This window comes from Cygnus atratus, chromosome Z (genome assembly GCF_013377495.2).
Source record: "Cygnus atratus isolate AKBS03 ecotype Queensland, Australia chromosome Z, CAtr_DNAZoo_HiC_assembly, whole genome shotgun sequence".
In the NCBI taxonomy this organism is placed as follows: domain Eukaryota; kingdom Metazoa; phylum Chordata; class Aves; order Anseriformes; family Anatidae; genus Cygnus; species Cygnus atratus.
Genome location: NC_066396.1, coordinates 23,175,715 through 23,196,734, shown reverse-complemented (window position 1 = coordinate 23,196,734; position 21,020 = coordinate 23,175,715). Strand labels below are relative to the sequence as shown.

The window sequence follows — 21,020 nt, the reverse complement described above, 5'->3', positions numbered from 1 at the left end:
CTAATAGAAGTGCATGAGTACTACTGGTTTCGCTGAACAGCAGCATGGAAATTTAAGTCAAGAAAAGAAGATAAGACAAATACTGATGGAGCAGTATCTAGATCTGACTGAATTGCATGCCTAGTGTCTGACTGGAACTATTACTGTGTCTTTGGCAATAACCATGAAGTGCTCCTTAATAATTCTTACTGTGAACAGCTTTACCCGTCTTGTACCAACAGAGCTGTGAGAATTAATCACTAATATTTCATCCTACCTGCTTGCTTACACTTAAATAGCTTCCTGGAATCAACAGTACAAAATTATACTCAATCAGTCAAATGCTCTGATACAGTCCCTTGAGGAAGGGCCAAGTCATAAAAAAAAATCAATAACTTCTCTAGTGAATAAGTGCATCCAGAAGAAGTTTCATATAGAACGACCACAGTTCTTTAAGCTAATTAAGCACATAGAAAACTAGGCACACAACTCTGTTGACTTCAACATACATAACCAAGCACTTCCCAGCTCTGGCTTTTCACTGCAATTAGTGAACGCTACTTCCTTGCTTCCACTTAAGAGCTCATTCTCTTTAAAGCTAAATTTGGATGCACAGGTTGAACTATGGAGTCCTTAAAATTTAAAATCTTCATTAACAGCTTTTGTAGAAAGGTATTTTAAAAGTGATTACATGTATTTACGTAGATGCATAGAAATTAAAGTCAGCACATGAAGTAGATTATTCTGTCACTGAGCTAATTCATCACTTCTTCCAAACTACAAACCCCATTAAATGTATCAACATGTGTTGAACAAAAATTAAACTGACTGATTATGAATGTTTATTTGTATAGAATGTAGAATAACAGAAATCTTGAACATACTTGTTTATATTTCTGATCACAAAAGACTTTATCAAAGTACAGAACTGATCATCATTTACATGTGCTATATTTGCTGGCAACACTTTTATACAGTAGTGCAGAAGTATGATTAAGACAAGAAACAATGATGGTGTAAGCAGTGTCTTAAGTCTTGGGAGGAAGGGAGAACTCTATCACCAATATAAAAATGTCAGAACAATTAACACTGATGAAAGAACTAGAAGTGTTTTTTTCCAGTAACATAAAAATCTTAACAACTTATACTTTAACAACTACTTACAATTTAACAGGTGATAAGATAAACACTTCTACACACCAGTGCTTTTGCTGGAGTTCAGTGAGAGCATTTTCTACTAACATACACATTAAAAATACAAGGTAGTGCAGGAAGAAGTCTCAATACACTAAGGTTGTCTGAGAAATTGTGCCAACTAGTCAAAAACAAATTAAATCTTGGGTTTGCCCATATTTGCCTATAAAATATTTGCCTATAGTATTTTTAAACTAGTTTTAGAATGATGTCTCTGAGCAAAGCACATGAATTAACCAGAGGAGGTGGGATTTTTTTGGTTCTGTGCTCTCTTCACCACTTTTTAAGTGCATATTGGGAAAAGTGAAGCTACAATTACTACAGAACATGAGCACTCTTATTGAAATTGGGAAAAAAAGTCAAAAGGTATTTACCCAGTGATGTCCATACCCCACAGAGCACAATGGCTGATGATTTTTCCAGGATATGAGAGATACTAGCTCAAAATCCTCTACCTGCTTAATACTCAAGAGACAAAAAATTTACATTTTGTTTCTTCACCAAGGTATTTTAAATACTGTCTCAATCTCTCTACAGACATTCCTATTTGTACAGCCACTCATTGTAGTTGCGAGCACGAACACTGCAATCTGCTGTTTAAAGTATGCATCTGATGGGGAAAAGATAAGGGTCAAGTGCCTGCTCCAAATCAGGATGAAAATTCATGACTGTTTCTCTTTCTTTCTCACTTTCAAAGCCAGTATACAATTCCTTCTAAGAGTCTTCCCTAAAAAAAAAAAATCAGAACATTTTTACAAATGCAAGATGGACTTGCTTGTACTTCTGAAAAGATATCCACTGGGTTAACTGAAAATACAGTTCAACTTGGCAAGTATTTCTGCTCATCTCAAGACTCTGCTTTTCCCAAAATAAATTTTATCCCTCCTTAACAAAAAGCCTTCTACTCTCAGTAAGACACCATGCAAACCCAGCTCTAACTCAAAAAGATCTGGTGAAAACAGCCAAAGATTATACACACCACAGGAAGGTTATGTCATATTAAGCCAATAAAAGATAGCGAGCAGTGCATACTAACCCAAATTAATAGTCAGCATTACAGAAGGAGTTAAACATTTGGTTACAGTTGCAGAAGGGTTTGCCAGTGGTGAAAGACTAGAGAGGAGATGAGTCTGGAGACGAGGAACTTCTGCTCTAGAGCACTGACAGCACTATAGGTTCCAAGCACGTAAGTATTTCAGTTGCTACAATATTCACACTAGGGCTTAGTAAGAAATTCCAAAAAGGAAAAAGCCTGCAAAAGATAAAAATCTGCTCTACCCTAGCACCTTACTAACAGTCTTCTTTTGAACAGTGACAAACAAATGTAGTAGTATTTCAGAGGAAAGCAGTACCATTTTCACAGATACGTTTATAATGAATATTCTCTGTCCCCTGCCTCAACGTAAATAGGGTCAGCAATACAATGGGAAAGTTTTCTCACCACTTTTAAAGCATTATTTGTCCTTCCATTACACGGTATTCTAAATCCAGGGGGAAAAAAAGTACTTAAAGGTAGAAACCGCCATAAAAAGAAGAAAGCAACAAATAATTTTGCTCTCAACATTGTTAGTCCCATCCAGAGAAAAATTAAAACTTGAAACAGTTTTCTGTTTAATGTTTTTGGAATATGAAACCATTTTATGTAAAATAATAAGCACAAGTATAGCGTGCATGCAGTACCCAAAAAGTTGATTCACAGCAAATATAAGTTATGTTTTAACCTTTCCCTGACATCCGATAAGAAAGTAGGAGAAACTCCTTAGAATACAGTCAATCAAAAGAGCAAAGTATTCGTGAACACAGCAGACAAAATGACTTATGTTTTTAGGTAAAATTTAAAAAAAAAAAAAAGCTTATTAAAGGTTTAAAGAGCATCTCCCAAAAGGAGAAGTGATAAGGTAACCTAGCCGTAGTATTTCCTGCTGATTTTATTCAGTTGCCCAAGTAATTTAGTGGGGCATTATCACAGACAAGATCTTTGTAGTGCATCAATGCCCCCTGAAGCGGGAAAAAAAAAAGCACAACCATGCCCTTCCCTTCACCATTTAATATATAAACTAATGTAGTTGAAAAAATGGATGCTTGAAAAGGGTCTCCTTCCTTCCTATTATGGCTTGGAATCACCATAAGGTCAACTTAATTCTTTAACACTAGCTAGCAAGAGTGGTAATTTTCAGAGGCCCTACCTTCCCTCTTATTACATTATATTACATTAACCCATGTAACATGAGATCCTGTACCAAACTGGGAAGCTGGGAATTCTTCTCTGTTACCGGCATTTTATTTTTCCTTCCTGCCTCTCCTTCAGAATGTACTTCAGGAACAGTCCAGAGCTTTGACAAAAGACAGTTTACACTAGGAAAAATCCCATTATAACACAGATATCATTTCATAAGCATAAAAGTAGAACTAAATCAACGTGATTATTCCTATGACAAAGGAATGAATCTTCAGACTATTAAAATGCATATGGGGGCTGTGCCTCTAATGGTACCAGGAAAGCTAAAACCATACAAGATTCTAAATCAGAATATATTCTAACAGCTCATTTTTTTTAGCACAAAAGAATCAGATAGGTAGACTTGATGCAATACTGTCTTGTTACGACGTTAACATCAAGAGATACGTGACACACTGCTAGACTGCAGAGTAGTTTTGATACTACCAGGTAATGAAACTCGAGACAAATACCAGATTCATTATCCCCTGTGCAAAAGAACATGGGATTCCTCCTTTTTTATTTTTAAATCATAAATACATCCCACCCGCTTTTCTGCTACTCATTTGGTACCAGAAGCTCCACTACTTGCTTGGACAAGGAATGAGTTATGGTGCAAGTCGTGCCATGGGTCCCCACCAAGAAGACTTCAGCAGTAACCAGATTCAGGAGTTCCTCTCCACAGCTGTCCCGTTAGCTCATTCCTACCCTGAAGACAGAGCTTACTGCTCCCCGTACCAAATCTGTACAATTATTTGTAGTTCTATCCTGTAAAACAGGACACTGAAGCGATACAGGTTAAACACAGCTCATACAGAGTCAGAAGGGTCATACCTGCTCCCAGGGTCAGCCAGTTTGATAAGCTGATGGAATTGGGCTATTGTGAAATTGATCACTGATGACAACAGCTGAACTGGTGAGTTCTTATGCCATACTGCTGCTAAAGCTCTTTATGACAAAATTGTCAGCAAATCCAAGTAGGGATGAATGTTTGCCACTGGGACTTAACACCTGGACAGAGATAACTTGAAGGTACAATGGAGATCAGCAACTGTTAACAGAAGTTGCCAGGACAGTGCATGCAAGAAACAAAACTGGAATTAAAGGTAAGAATAAAAGGTGAGAGTAGAGAGCAAACAGAATGCAGTTCTTTCACTATGGAAGATTTCAGTGCATTCCTCATTACATCGTAAGCTTACACCCCCCTAGTATTACACTCCAGCTGATAAAAAATTCTTTATGCACACATCAGCTGTATGTACTGCTCCAGACAGGGCTGTCTAATAAGGGCAGACAAACCACAGAAAAAGAAAAAGCTAGGGTCAGTGTCTCAGAGGTAGAACTACCTTTCATTTTAAAAGGAAAAAAAAAAAAAAAACAAACCTACACACTGAAAATGCAATGCATTCAGAGAAACTGTACAGTTACTACCAGCAAAGCACATACTGTGGATCCACGATATCCTCACAGGGTGAATGTCCTTTCCAGAGGAACAGGTCAGCTGCAATTGATCAGTTAACATGAAGCAACTAACTTCAGCAACAGTCAGAAAACTAGCTCTTCACAAAGGCCGGCATGATTCATGTCACCAAGGGCAAATGGAGGAGAAATGGCAGCATCCTAAGTAATCCCTATCCAAGGGAAGGCATTTTAGGTAGACGGCATGCAGAAAACTGGTCAGGAAGCAGAAAGGGTCAGAGACTTATTTCATGTTCTAGGTTTGCAGTCCGAGAAATAACCTTGCAGAAAACAGAAGTCTCTGAGGAAAAAACAACAGAGATAAGGGATGGCACCAGGTATTGATTACACTATATAGTTTAATTTTGAAGGCACAGAAACCAGAAAGCAATAGAAGGAGAAAAAGTGATTTTGGCTGCATAGGCTGGTGAGCTAATTCAGCTACCAACAGGACTTAACGCCACTACCAAAAGCAGTTTCCATGTGAGAGCAGTTAGCATTGATAGCAGGGTAATCAGAGATATCAAGAGCATCTGAATTCTGTGACACAGGCACATGCTCTTACCTGAAGAGATTTCTACCTTCAGACAGAAGTGGCAACTGTCCAGATTTTCACTCCATTTTTATAAGCTGCCAGACCAAGCTGGGAAGCAACAGTGGCAGCATTCCATATAGGGAGATGAATATACCAACCAACACCACAACCGGTACCTGATAGATTTGCAGGTAGCTAGCGCAAGACAAAATTCACAGTAACAACTCCATCCACACCAGGCTGGACAATGTTGGCAGGTCTATTTCAATGTTTTTATGTTATTTTCATATTCAACCCCATTCTTCAAGAGCACCTCCTCTGAACCATGATCTTCAAGTGTGCTTTATCCAAGACGAGCCCTGTGCTATGTCCCCAAGACACATCTGCACCCTAGAATTAAGTCTCTGACACCCCAGACTCTACACCCTTCAGTGTCCTACACTCCAGCCTGAGCACCTCTGCAGTTACATCTAGCAAAATCCATAGCACAGCGAAGGCTCCCAGCCAAGGCCCACTGTCAACTGTTAAGACCATACCCTTCAATATCTTTTATGCACCACGATCTACCTCTTGCCCTGTAGCCTCTCATACTAGATGCAGTTGTTCCACTCAGTTACCTAAACAGATGTGCTCGGGATACTGAGTCAGTCAGAGGCCACAGCGCTATGTTGCAGTCAGCATAATACACTGCTGTATGCCTGCATCTGAAGTCTTAATTTCAAAGCACAGGTCAAGTCTCAAGTCCCTTCCCTACATCACGTAAACATGTTAAAAGCACTCCCCACAAGGAGATTAGGAAACACTGGCTAAATTAGTTCACTGCAACCAGTGTTTTTCTTCCCCATATCAAAGTAGAACTGCTGACTCTGATAACTGTAAAGGTCAGATCAGTTCAAGGTGATTAAAAATTTTTATTTCTATACATGGACAAAGCAAAAATATTAAGATACAAAAAACTTTATAGACGCACAGAACTGGGCAGTAAGGCAGCGGTGTGAAACAAGCAGCTTATTCTTGCAGATTTTCACGTATGCAAGTAGCCATAGCACACCATGTCCACAGCTAGTAGATTACTCTGGAAGTTTCAACCTCGGTCCTTTCACTGTCCTTCTCCACAATCCACACTTCTCCAAAGCAAACACCACCACCAAACCAACCAACCAAAAAAAAAAACAAAAAACAACCCACCACACAACGGTGAAACACATAAAACACAGCTCTTGATCAGTACATTCAGCTGCTTCCTAGTAATTTCATGATACACAGAAAGCAGAATTTGCACCCTATGGCTTGATACCTTTAAGTAACAATGCAAGACAACCAAGTGAAATGTTAAGTCACCTTCTACAAGGAAGCCAAGTAGAGCAGCTGCAAGATCAGATGATCAGTAATCAACTGAACTCAGAATTACACTGCTTTTACAAATGGATCTAAGGCTGTAGCTAATATCAGTGCTTAATGAGGCTTTACATAAATTAAATTAAGTACAATATATCTTTCATTTTCAGAAAAATCATGCTGAAATGTATCAGTAAGAACTACAGTGTTACAAAAATATAACAGGACAGCTTGTGTCAGATACATAGCACTTTTAATCAAATGCATAATTGTAAAATTAAAGTTTGTTTCAAGCATGTAAGAGCTTTTGCTACACAATTACCATATTAATTTCTGCTAAATTAACCAGCAATTTCATTAAATCAGCAAGATGTCTCTACTGTTAATGTGTGTTTAATTAATAATAAACATTGAAGGGAAATTCTAGCCACTATAAAAAAAGACAGTATCTTTAAACACACTTTGATTTTTTTTCCCACAGTTTACATGACAGGAAGCTTCAAAAAGCGACACTCAGAAGTGTATTAACAAAGATGGTAAATGTAGAAAGCAGCTGAAGAACAGAATGGGATGTGTGTGTACAGCCACAAAAGCCACCAAGGGAAGGCAAGCCAGCTAGGAGAGAAAGGCAAGCCCCATCTGACATGAGCGACACGCCACCCAAGCACAGTCTACTGAGGAGCACATCCGACAAACCAACCCTTTGGCACGGCACACAGGGCTCCAGGCTTGCTGCTGACAACAGCTCCAAACACAGCACCCTAGGACTGGCATCTCTGGGTCCAGCACCAGAGGTTTCACTTCCAGTTTCAAAATGATGACAACACAACTCAAGCCCACACCAGTGCTGCAAGTGGCTTCAGCGTTCTTTGTAAAGGAACTTTACAGAGAAATCAAAGACAGATGTGAAATCTTAACATCATTTCACAAAGAAAGTTAGGCTGCATACTCTGCAGTAACACAGAATTTTCTACTTTTCCCTTAAAAATCAAGTTTAAGAGAAATCCTTTTCTTTTGGTATAATAAGGCAATGCTGATTTTATTTTCCTAAGATGAGTGAGCACCCACCAAGACCATCCCTCCTCCTCCTTCTCTGGTTAATTAGTAATTAATGATAAAAACAACCGTCCAGAAAAGTTCTGAAATAGTTATCCTTATAGAATTTTGGTACTATCCTAACAGATAACAAAATAAAATGGGTTCTAAAGTTAGTTAATTCTAACAGATTTTATCTTGAAATTGTTCCAAAAAATCATGAAACTTGCCACTCAGCATTTTGTAAGTGAAACATGGGACTGTGCTAACACACAAGATGAGTGCTAGAGCACCTCTCCCATGAAGACAGGCTGAGGGAGTTGAGGCTGTTCAGCCTGGAGAAGAGAAGGCTCCAGGGAGACCTTACAGCAGCCTTCCAGTACCTAAAGGGGGCCTGCAGGAAAGCTGGGGAGGGACTCCTGGTCAGGGAGTGGAGTGGGACAAGGAGTTATGCCTTTAAACTAAAAGAGGACATATTTAGTTACATATAAGGAGGAAATTCTTCACCCAGAGGGTGGTGAGGCACTGGCACAGGCTGCCCAGAGAAGCTGTGGACGCCCCATCCCTGGAAGTGCTCAAGGCCAGGCTGGATGGGGCTTTGGGCAACCTGGTCTGGTGGGAGGTGTCCCTGCCCATGGCAGGGGGTTGAAACGGGGTGATCTTTAAGGTCCCTTCCAACCCAAACCATTCTATGCTTCTGTGATAGTAATACTTTAAAAAACAACAGTTTTAATGACTGGATAAAAAAAGGGAAAATGTCAAGCTGCAACATTGCATATTTTGAAATGTTCCACATATTCATAATTTTTTTTTTAAGGTCCAACATAATACAAACTCAAATTTTAAAAGACAAAGTCCTTCACCAAAGGAAATTTTCATTCTCCCATTATTCTACTTTTTAGTAGAGATGCATAAAACAAAATAGTGAGTACAGAGAAAATATAAGAGCAAAGGAACACAGCAAATAGGTAATCTAAGAGCAAAAATCTTGTTTTAGGATATGATATGTTTAGTTTGATTTTTTCCCTATTACCTCTAAGGAGCCAAGGCACCATAATCAAAAGTCAATTCAGCCTCTGATGGCTTGAAAATTTTAGGATGTAGCAAAGGAAGCAGTAAATATTGCAGGATGGATACACAACTAAACTTTTACTAACATCACTAAAAACTTAAGCATCATTGCAAGTATCATTACCTTCAACCTGTAATATTATCTAGTTATAGTTCTGATAGTTTTATGTCAATGCAGAAAGTCAACATATTGCACAAGCAGTAAAATTTCTTCATACACAGTTTTCCTTATATTGGTTACCTATTGAACAGACCTTTGAACGCTGCCAAGACTACTTCTGTCAGATACATTTTTGACAAAAAAGGATTGGTAATTAGGTAGGGTCTCTCCAGGTATTACATAGCCTTTTCATGCCCTTTACATACATACCACCTTTCTCCTTGCTATTTCAAATTCTTGAACTGTATTTGGAAGATACAACTTTGACACCTCTGTATTATGTGATAGCTGGTATGAAACAAAATGGCCTGTTCTAAGGTCATGAGATCTTGGTATTGAGACAATCAGGAAATTCAAGGTCACCAGTAGCCTTACAGTCTTGAACAAATCACTTAATTCCCTTTGCTTCAAACTGCCAAAGAAAAGGAAATTCTATCCCTATTTCAATGATAACAAGACACCAGGAAGGAGTAAAACAAAGATCTTGGGAGATGCAAAAGGTTAATTCGTTCTGAGTTTTCAATATTGTGGCTGCAGATCGGTTAATCAATTTTTCACTATTACGAAAAAGGGAAAAGGAGTATTGCCTTCACAGGCATTCAGAGCGTTTTTCCCCATACCTTCAGGCATTAAAATAATTTAGTCCTACATATGCAGAAAGAGGTAGCTAGAATATGCAAGGAAGAATGGAAACTGCATAAAATTTTAGAGCCGACTGTTTCAAAAACTTATATGAAACAAGAAGGAAGAAAACAGTATTTATTTAATTTTTAAAAAGAAGAAGGATAGCAACTAATAATTTTAAATGAAATGATGCTGATAACACACCAATACTTAAAAGATATAAAGTGTTGAAAATCAAATTACTCAAAGTGACATGCAGTAATGTGACAGACTGATGACAAAACTGAAAAGATTAATTTAGGCAGAGCCAAACTACTCTAGCAGAGGTTCGAAGCTTTGAACTTCACATTCCGATGATACGGTGTAAAACAAGAATGTATGCAAGCCTTTCACTGTCGTGAGAGGTAACAAAACACAGTATCTCCTCTCATCCTAGTCTCTATGATTTCACCAAAGTACTGTGAATTACAGAAATAAGTGATTTGAAAATAGACTGAGGTCTTCAGACAATAGGCAATACAGTGTGCCAACTGTGGAGGCAAGACCACATTACAAATTCTATCACAGTTCTTCCGTTTTAGTTTTTGATTCAGGCAAGTGTGAAATGTTTTTTATTATTTTTTTATTATTTTTTAACTAATAAGATGTTCATTTCTTGCTGATCTCTAATGTATTCAATTTAGATCTTCAGTGTAATACTTCGGCTCTGTGCCGAGCTCTACATGCTCATCAGGAAAACTCTTTCAAAAGAGCCATCTCACACCACAGCAAGCACATAATAAATAAGAAAGATTCTATCAAAAGACAGAATTTAGAAAAACAGAAGTAATGTGCCATCAGTTATTTGACAAAAACCTCACACTGGTATTCTGGGCAATCCTTACAGCCAAAGCCAGAAATCAAATCAAAAAAAAAAAACAACCACACCACACCTTTGAAAGCTGTCTCCCAAGGAGAACTGAAATCAGAGGCTAGGACTGTATCCTGCATCAATTAATCCATCCAGCAACAGAAACTACTGGCAAATAAAGTAACTCACCTGAGGTAACTTCTTGTACCTCAATTCTTGCAGCATGACCACAGAAGTTTAATTGTGTAACAATTAAGAAGTTAATTTGTGTAACAAACGCACAGCTAACAGTTTTGTTCAAACTGCTTGGCAGCCTAACCCATTAGTCTGCCGGATGCTCTCCCATTAGCACTGCTAGTTATGGCACTGCCCTCATCTCCTGGACTACATCCTGTTGAACACAAATAATCATTACAGTATTTCTTTGAACAAAGAACATTGGGGTATTTTGAAGGAGAAAAAGGAAAGAATGAATATCTGACAGGATTCTCATTGATTACTGCATTTCCTCAGTGACGCTAGAGAGAACACATGAAAAAAATAGGCATTTTAAACAGTATCTTTTTCTAGAATAGCCCTTTGGCAGAAACACATCAATGTAGAAGCGCTTGAAATTTCTCCCTGCATCTTGTTAGAGCCTAAAGACAAGAGTATGCGCTTCACATACCTATAAGCCTAACCAGCTTCACTGGGTTTTGCACCAGAAGAGCTTAGTATTGATCTGTCAGATAGACTCTACATCAGAGAGAAACAATACTGAAATAATTGAGGGTGTCTTTAGGGGGAAACAGACAATCAAAAAATACACACTATTGTGGTTTGCAGTAGTGCTAAAAAATTAACTGGAACGTTCCACTCTTACTGCTGAAATAAAGCAAGGGGCATAAGGTGCTACAAAAACCATTACAATTACATCGATCCTAAACACACGAATAATAACATGGAAACAGAAGGAGAGAAAATAAAATGCATGCACAATGTAGGTACTTGTTTTGTCACAATTTTATTTAAAAATCCCAAAATACTTCATAAAAAAGAGACACCGAGATAACTTCTTCCACAATCTTGTCATAGATACTGAAAAATACACAAGCCTTCATCTGTAGTTTCAGTAAGAACCTACAGAGAAAGTGTATAAACAAAAGCCAAAAGCCAACAGAACAATGAAGTTGGCATTACTGGCAGTGCAAAAGGCAAGTAGCATAAACAAACCAAAATACAAAGACTCAAGAAAGAAACCTGTGGTGAAAGATGAAGATCTATGCAGGGTCCTAAGAGAACAGACAAGAAAGTTAAACAAGAGCTATTCGAGAAAGTAAGTTCAGAAATGCAACACACATGAGTCAACACACAATCAGGAGTTTTCACCAGCTTAGCAGGCGCACTCTCTAAGGCTGAGATTACTAACTTCAGAGGAGCAGCAGCAAGCACAATGAGGTTCTTGCGGCCATCCTGTAAATAACCTTGTTAGTTACATTTCTTACCATTGGTACAAAGCAAAGCATACAAAGGCAGTAACATCCCCTACCTAGTGATACAATGTACAGGCTTTATTTCCAATCTCCTCTGCTGCCAACCCCACGAAAAACATAGGTTTTGACCACTTTGCCCTGGGAATCCTGAACCGCACTTTCCAGACAAACACAGAACTATTCAAGGAAAAAGTGATGAAATAAGAAAATGCTAGTCAACTTCATGCCCAAGTGTCAGAAGCTATTCATCATCTTCAACAGTCAAGACATACAGTCTAACAACACAAGACACTTGATTACCCCTGCATCTACATTGAACTGGTATCATCTTTTAATGTTCAGACACAAACATGCACAACTGTGGCTTGAAGAAGCAAAAAAAGGAAACAGCACATGAACTAATGAAGAACTAATGAGGAACTAATGAAGAATCACAGTACCATAAAATATAGGTTTTACCTGGGGCCATATATACACACACACACACTTATATATATTACTCCTTCCTTTCTTGCAGTTCTCTACATTTACTAAAATCTTGAGAAAAAATTGAAGTAATTTAAAACTAGGAAACTGTGATCACAAGGGGCAATGGATTCCGAAAATCAATTTTCCACTCATAACCCAAATTTTCCAGCTGTGCCTGTGAGTGTTTTATTCAGAAAACATAAGAGAATAGGGATTATTTTCAGGTTCTTCTGCACATAAGTTCTGACTGCTAGATTCCCTAACGTACCTGCAGAACTTGTGAACAACTAGCTTTTTTAGAACAACTCAAATGGTATCCTCCTCCTTTTGGCATAATTTAAAGCAAAAGGAGAAAACATTAAAAAAAACTATCAAATAAAAAAATCTCAAAACAGCAGCAAATGCAAACACATACTGTATACACTTTTTTTTTTTTTTTAACCACGTCTCCCTTATTTTTCACCTCAGAAGAAAAAGTTGCACTGTGGGACAGCAGGAGAAAATTCAATAGTTGAAACGCATCTTCAGATACGTTTCTGTTTTTTATATACACACACACATTTCTGATATAGCATCCTTTATGTGTATATAACACCAAGACTATTTAACTACACAAAAAATATCTACACTTAAGTTCTAGTTTTCAAGGGCTAAAAGACTTGTAGTGTGTAAAGTAAAAGAATTGTAGTGTGACGTTTAACTCAAGAACAACATATTATTAGACTGTAGTGCATTGTATAAACTAGGTATTTTGCGTATTCACTAGTTTCCATAGAGCTGAAAATAAAAACCAGGAGAACATACATTGTTTGGTAACAGGAATGGTTACCCCATCTTTTAACTAAGGCCACTTACTACTTTTTGCAAGATTATGCTTTTGATTACTTTAGCATTTTACGGAACTTGATTGTTGATATTTTTCTTTTATAGCATATGTACAAGGATTAATTTTTGGTACACTGCTACTAAACTGGATCTCTTTCTGACAGGAATGACTAAAAATTCTTTCAGAATTTTCAACACACCTGTTCCCTTGCTTTGACAGAGTCTTGAAGTTTGGTGGGGGAGGATACCCACACGCCTTCTAAGCATTATTTAATATCCCTATGAAAACTAATCCAGCTATATATACAAAACTAAGGAATTTCAAAAAGAACAACCTACTCTAAATGTAATTTGCTCTGTAGACACTAGTTCTGTAGGAGCTCGGTACCTAACGCCTCTGAAGAGCACACCTGTTCTCAAAGGAGCAGACACTGAGTGCAGTTATCCTTTCTAGCACTAATCACAGTTGCTGCATGCCACCATGGAGTGCTAAATTTGAAAACTAAAGTCAAGGGAGACTTAAATGGAGAGGTGGGGGAACAAAGGAGCAACAGGAGCACAAGAGCAGAAGCTGAGAACTAAGAATCGAACAACATTAAAAAGGTCAAGAGCTGTTGATAGGAAAAGCTGTTATTCTGATTTACTAGTCTTATAGGAGGTAAAGATAAGGTGGTGGAAGAAGTCAACGCTATTTTAAAGCAGACAAAGTGAAGCCAAGAAAAGAAAATTAAAAGCAACTATCAAATTGCAGTTTTGAGTGTTTTGCTTTGTGATCTTCACAATCGTTTATGTGTTTTTATGCAATTTTAACATTCAGATGGGCAAGTGGCACTGCTCTAAGCAAAAAGTTGCTTCAATCTATTGGGGAAAGGAATTAACAGCACGTCAAAGTCTGTGAGCAATTTTGATAAAAATCCACAACTCAAATGGAAAGCTTAAAACTTAAACATAGTGCATCAACAGGTAGGAACAAATATGAGAAATCATCATATCAAACATAACACAAAGTGGCATCACAGACAAAATTTTAATGGGAAACTACACTAAAATTAAGCATCTTACAAAGAATTTCAGAAAGACAACATGGAAAATTACTGGTTTCATTAGCTGTGACAGTGAGAAAAAAAGAGTTTGTTAAAATTGTCTGTCAAACTAAGAACTAACCACAGAATTGGGAAAAAAATGTTTTAATATGAAGTTCCTATCCTTCATGCAGATATTATCCCTGTTATTACTAAAGTTGCTGGGAAAAAAACCAACAAAAAAAAAAACAACACTACAGATTTTGGGGGTAAGCTAAGTGACTCAGAAGCAGTGCATAGAGAACTCCCAAACTGGTTTCCTTTATGACTCGTAGAACACGACCAAGCTCAGTTCAAATCATTACGGATTCCACTTCATAGCTCACTGAAGTATTTTACATGAAGGAACATTAAGTTTATGCTTTGCATTCCAAACCTAACACAAAACAGTCAGTCAGCTTTGTGACATACTGCAGACATTATCAAGAAACGTTATTGCAATTATCAAAAGGCATTAGAGAGAAGTGTGATACAGGCTACAGACACCAAGCTGGCCCCATGCCAATTATTTTAGCTCCAAATGCAAGCAGCTTTATTTATTTTAAACCCTGAAATAAAGTGACCACAATACTAAGAGAAGGAAAGACAGTAGAAAAGGTTAACCCCTTCAGAGAAGCTTTCACAGCTCAAAGAATAGCAAAATGTCTGACACAAGGCCTTTTAGAAGACCTGACAAACGTGTAACAATGCATGAATGCCTGGAAAATAGAGGTAAATTAACTGATCGAGAGATTGTACACTCTTTTGGACCCACAAAAGTGACAGCTAATGAAGAAAGGAAAAGCATTCTCTACACCAGAGTCCTCTCTCTCAGAAGGTTGGTCTTTGCTTTCTAACAGCAACTATCACTGCCTACCACTATTTAAGCAAATAAAATGTCTACTCCAACCTGTACACATCACCAAAATAGACCTAAGATACCCTGCTTTCTATAAAGCTATACCTGCAATAACTTAAAAATAAAGATGGCTCCATCAGGGGAAAAAAAATAATTTACCAATATACCAAAAAAAATACATTATACATCTGTGATTACAGCGATGCTCATGCAAACACCACATAAAACGAAGAAGTGTCACAATTTAGGTTGTTTTGAGCGTTACTTTGCAGAGCAGCAACCCCTCAGTAAGCAGTGTTAGACAGGACTGGATAGAAACAAAAAGTGGAGGATGAATGCAGAGTGCAGTCACGAAGCTATTCCCACACAACACCAGAAGACGTCCATCCTGCCTTCCCCTGAACTAATCTGAATCTATGTGAAAATGCAAATTGAAAAGTTGTGGGGGGTCTCTTTGTTTTTGTTTTGTTGTTGGTGGTGGTTTTTTTTTTCAGTCTTTCACCACTCTTGCACTTGCTCACCAAGAGGCAGAGCTGGTGAATCAGATCTGATTCTCAACTACACAACTCCTCACATCTAGCAGGATGAAGAACACACACACTGCATCAAAATCAGTGAAAAATATGAAGAATCTTTCCAGAACCTCATCTATAATAATTTTCTGTTGCAGACTGAAGAGAAAGAGCAGAAAGTCTTCAGCTTTTATCACCATTTTTTCCTCAACAGACTACCCCAAGAACACATTCCTATCATGAACAGCATTCAAGAGGCAGTTACAGTCTAAATGATACTTCCTTCCTTCTCTTCCAGAGCACAGCTTGCCAGCTGACCCTTCTTCACGTCATCTTTCAATATTTCAGTCAGAAAGAATTATTTTCATGAAGCCTCCTAAATCCAGAAAATCACATCTGTTTAGGAGCCACAGAGAAGGTCGTTTTTCCTAAGAAATCATTACCCTTCTGTTAGATTTCTCAGAACGTATTTTTAGGGGAGCCAATAAGCAAGAACCTGGAGAAAAACTTTAAGGTTTTACTCTTTGCAAAGGTCTAGGCACTATGCACAATATTTCAAAGTGTCTATAAAAGACAACTATTTTCCTGTTTTGGAGGTGGAGGAAAGGAATAGTCAAGGCCACAGTCACCGTGCTCCTTGCCGTGTTCCAGAAAGAACGTGGAATTCACATAAATTGACTCACCAGTTCCACAAAAATAGCAACTCTGCATTTATACCACGTTTTCATTTACACTGCCTGTTTCCATCTCTACCGCAACAACTCTGAATGTAAGGATGAAATTCATTTCAACTCACCCACCCAAAAAATCAATGCATGAAGTAGAGTATTAGAAGATTTACAATTGGAATTTTTCCATGTCATATACAATATTAACTATGCAAACTTTATGCAATACAACCGTCCCAAATTGAAAGAAGCCTGCAAAAATTTTCCAGCATTTACAGAAAAAATATAGCTGTAGACAATAAAACAAATAAATGCAGTGTTTTCTTTGACATTTGAGCGGTTTCACATATAGCTGATATGTTTGCAGTTGGTCAATTTCTCTAAAAGTCTAATAAAAAAATCTCATGTTACTACCTCAAGATTTACAAGACACTGCTGACCAGCCACTTAAAGGCAAAACTGAAATTAGCAAAAGGAAAAGGGAAGGCCTGAAACTTCCAACTCATCTGTTCAACAAGGAGAAACCTTCATCAGCTCTAGAAATGTGATTGAAGCTGCATCTTGCAGTAAGATTTCTCCCACACTCCCACATCCCTCTCACCGAAGAAAGGAGCTGCATGTTACCTGTAGCCACCATCACAGGGGCTTGGAGCTGTTGTTTAAGGCAATCTGAAAGATACTGCTTCAGATCAACGCCTACCAGACAAACTCACGGAAGAAAGCAGAAATAAGCTTTTAGCAGGACATAATCAAGATCTGTGATGCAGAATATGCAAGTATATAGCTGCCTTTTTTTTTTTTTTTTTTAAAGAGATGCTTATTTCAATCCACACAAAATTATATTTAACGTTTCAGAAGTTGAAGATCAATTTTCTCCTGGCTTTTCTTTCAAATAAAGGTTTTTGTTTTTCCTGTAGTTAAAGCTTAAGAAGCCATTACCTAGAATCTGCTCACTGTAAAGGAATACATACTCCAGATCTCCGCATTCAGAAGATTTTGTTTGTCTATGAACATAACCAGAACAAGTAACTAGACATAAAAGAAAGATGTTCTAGTAAAATGAAATAGGTATACGTACTCAGGATGTAACAAATGAAGGGCTCAGTTTCTCTATTAGAAGCCTAAACACCACAAAAACCTTACACATATCAACACAAAACAAGATTTACCCAGGTCTACATATTTACTTACAGCTTACATTTTGAGACTCAATTCAAGCTGCTTCCTGGCTTTTTTTAAACACAGCATGATGGTACATGGCATCAAACACAACTACATCAGGTTCCCATCTAAAAGGAAATGGTTTGTGTGTCCTGTAAACCAAGCTTTGAAGCAAACTGTGCACAAACAGAAAAAACAGCAATTGTACAAATTCAGCTTTTAAGTATGTACTGTTTCTCACTATATGTCTAGATTATATTAAAAAAACTCACACTTTGCAGAGCTCGGAATTTACACGTACCTTCAACTAAGCAAGCACACAGCTTTTAAGCAGATTTATCTGCTTTAGCAGTTCTGTTTCTAACCTTTAGAAGTGACAGAGTCATATGAAGTAAAGTTAGCTGACCACAACTACTTCTGAATAGTCTTAATCCAGAAGCCTTTTTTTTAATCCTGTTCTGAATATTCTTGACAGGTTTAAAGGAAAATATGAGCAACATATTAAAGAAGTGGCAAAAGACACGGGATACTTCCACAGAACAATATACTGGCAGAAGGTTCAACTTTTTTTTTCTTTTAAACAGTGAGAACATACGCTACCAATACTATAAAGTAACAAATTCATTACTTTGGCTTGTACTATAAAGAAGGGCAAATGTCAGTCAAGAATCCAACTCAAGGACTTCATCTAATCAGTATTTACTAAGAAGAATTAAACTGGGACTACATTCTGTGTCATGTCATATGATCTGCTTTCCCGCTTGGAAATTCATCATACTAGTCTCTAGGCTAACTGAACGAACAGATAAAGGTGAAAAAAAGAGGAACAGAAGAGGAGTGAGAGGACAATAGGAAAACAGATTCAGTGAAAGGACTAGTAGATGAAATTTGAGTGTAAATAGGATCTCTCCCTTGCCATCTTTTTCTAGATGACAGCATGTCAAGTTGGACACTTTTGACAGCTGGTTATTTTTTTCTACCCTAGAACCAGACTCAAATGACAACCATGAGGTACACATCTTTAAAAATTATTACTGCATGCAGTGCATGTGTGAATGGGGTCTTTCTCGCACTCAGATTATTCATGATATAGCTTTAAATACTGTTAAATGAAGAGCTAGCTAAGCATGTGCAGGAGTAAGCAAAGTGTTCTGTTAAATATTCATGGTATTCATTCAAAATTACTCGATTAAAGTTACAGATGAGGAAAAAAAAAAAAAACAAAACAAAAAAATCAACTCAATAGCAGTGTTTGCAGAACTCAACAATAGGCTTTCACATCAAGGTTTTTATGTTACCCCTGAAGCAGTACAGACTGCTGTTCAATTCTTGTCAAAAGGCAGAAATCCGGTTTACACTACTCAATGGATTAAACAAGGTTTAGGAGAAGGAAATCCGGTATCACTGTAAGATCTGCCTCTCAAAACTTTTAAATCCTTTTAAAAGCTGTCATAGAGAGTCCCCTCTCCACTGCACCATCAACTAAGAGAAAGGATTTAGGATCTGAAGGAGTAAAGTCTCAAAAACCGTTGTTTTTTTTTTATGAAAAAAGTTATTCACTCCCCACAGACAAATGCTGTCGCATGAGAAGTTAAAGAAAAGCTGACAGATTCTCGTAGCACTAAGAGGCCCCCAAGTCCCAGCAGATGTGCCTATGCTACCTAACACGGCGGTCTACGGATTTCACTTCTGCACCCCTCTGACAAATCCGATCAGCAAGGAGTTGAGAGCACTGAGCGGAAAGGGCGTATTTCCGAGGAGCGCGCAACTTTGCGAGCTCAGTGCGCTCCGAGCGCTCTGCGCCGCTTCACACTGCTTGGGAACAGCGATCCCAAACACGGGGAGGCTTCCCTTCTCCCCCTCCTCCCATTGAAACGCTGCGGATGTGAAGGAAAACAAAAGAGAGGAAGTACATTCATCGCCCGGAGTGACTCGAGCGAAGGGGCTCGCGAAACAATGGGCGAGGGCGATGTACTTTGGGGCGGTGCGGCAGGGCGAGCGGCCGGGCGGCGGCTCGGGGACGCGGGATGCCGGCACGGCACGACCCGACCGGACCCGGCCCGGCCCGCTCGGCTCCGGGCAGACCGCCTCCTTTTCTCTTCTCCACTTTTTCGACTCGACGCCGGCGGAAAAAAATAAATAAATAAATAAATGGGTAAAAAGTCACTCACGGAGGGCGACGGCGGGCAGCGAACCGTTATGTGCCGGTATTTTTTTATTTTTTTTTTTTTTAACCAAGTCTGACACAGAAGGGCCGGCAATCCGAAATCAGTGAAAAATAAATAAATAAAATAAAATCTATCCTCCCCACCTCCTTCTCCTTCTCCCCCCTGTCCTCCGTCCCGTCCCGTCACCGCCTCCCCCGCTGCCCCCGTCCCCAACCCTCCCCCTCACGCAGCCCCAACGGCCGCCAACGGCCATAACGGCTCGCAGCCCCGCTCCGCTGCGCGCCCACAGGTGTGCGCTGAGCCCCCCCCCCCACCCCAGCCCCGCCCCGCCCCGCTCCGCCGCGGCAGGTGCGGGCAAGTTGCGGCCCGGGCCGCCGCCGCCGCCCCTACCTGCAGCCCCCGCCGCCGCAGGAGGCCCGGCTCGTCCATGGCGCCGCTCCGCCGCCCGGCCGCGCCGGACTGCCCCGAGCCCCCCGCGCCGCTCCGCATCCCCGCAGCGCCCGGCCGCTGACATCACGGCGGCGCCCATTGGCCGCGCCCGGTCACGTGGGCCCGCCGAGGTGTGCAGCCCGGCAACTTCGGGCGGGCCCGGCCCCGCAACCGGCCAGCCCGAGCCGCCTAAACACAGAAAAATTAAATTAAATTAAACTAAACCCCCGCCTCCTCCGCCGCCGCCCTGCGGGACCGGCCACAGGGCTGCCCGCCCCACGGCCGGGTGCCGAGCCGGGCTAAACAAACCGTTGGTTTGGGGTTTTTTCCTCACAGGATGAGCCGTGGTGTCAGAGCCCGCCGGGCTATGTCTTTACAGACATCCCACAAAATTCAAGATTTAAGAACCTGGTAACTGAGCGAGATTGCGTTTTATGTTCAAAAGCAATCAACCACTGCACACACCCGCAGATTTACAAGAGGAAGCCTTGTCCAACACAAAACACCCAGAGAAACATCCCCATAAACACACCTACACATTTTCCAGCTGGGAATCCTCACCTGGTCTCACTTAAAAAAATTAGGGAGCCTACACACCATAAGATTCAAAGGCAGAGCATGCTCCTCTCCTTACAAAACCAAAAGCACAAAAAGTTAAGTCAGACTGCCAGAAACTGTAAATGAACTAAAGCTGAACACAGAGATGACCTCAGTATCCACACTGCAAACATCCAGCAAATGGCAATGATTCCGTTCTAGCCTTCATTTGTGTAATTGAACTTACTGCTTCAAAAAACAGGGGATTACTTTACCTAAAACTAGCATCCCAATTAGATAATTTTAAAGAATTTTTCAGTCAAAAGTTTAATTCGGTGGAAGACACCACCACACAACAGCAGAATCCATCTGTAGGAATATCCATGTTTTACTTCAAG

General features: G+C 39.4%; 1 protein-coding gene across 4 annotated transcripts in view; it reads right to left on the bottom strand.

The window, feature by feature from the left end:
• The window catches only part of MAST4 (microtubule associated serine/threonine kinase family member 4), a 196,303-nt gene extending 176,160 nt beyond the window's left edge, over positions 1-20,143 (bottom strand). For 3 of the 4 annotated variants that reach the window (XM_050716229.1, XM_050716230.1, XM_050716232.1), the window contains exon 1: positions 20,047-20,116. In XM_050716229.1, the coding sequence (XP_050572186.1) occupies positions 20,047-20,085 (39 nt within the window). In that variant the 5' untranslated portion in view covers positions 20,086-20,116. Of the gene's footprint in view, positions 1-20,046 lie in introns of all 4 variants that reach the window. The other variant, XM_050716231.1, reaches the window with a different exon arrangement.
• Between the last annotated feature and the right edge of the window lie 877 nt (positions 20,144-21,020).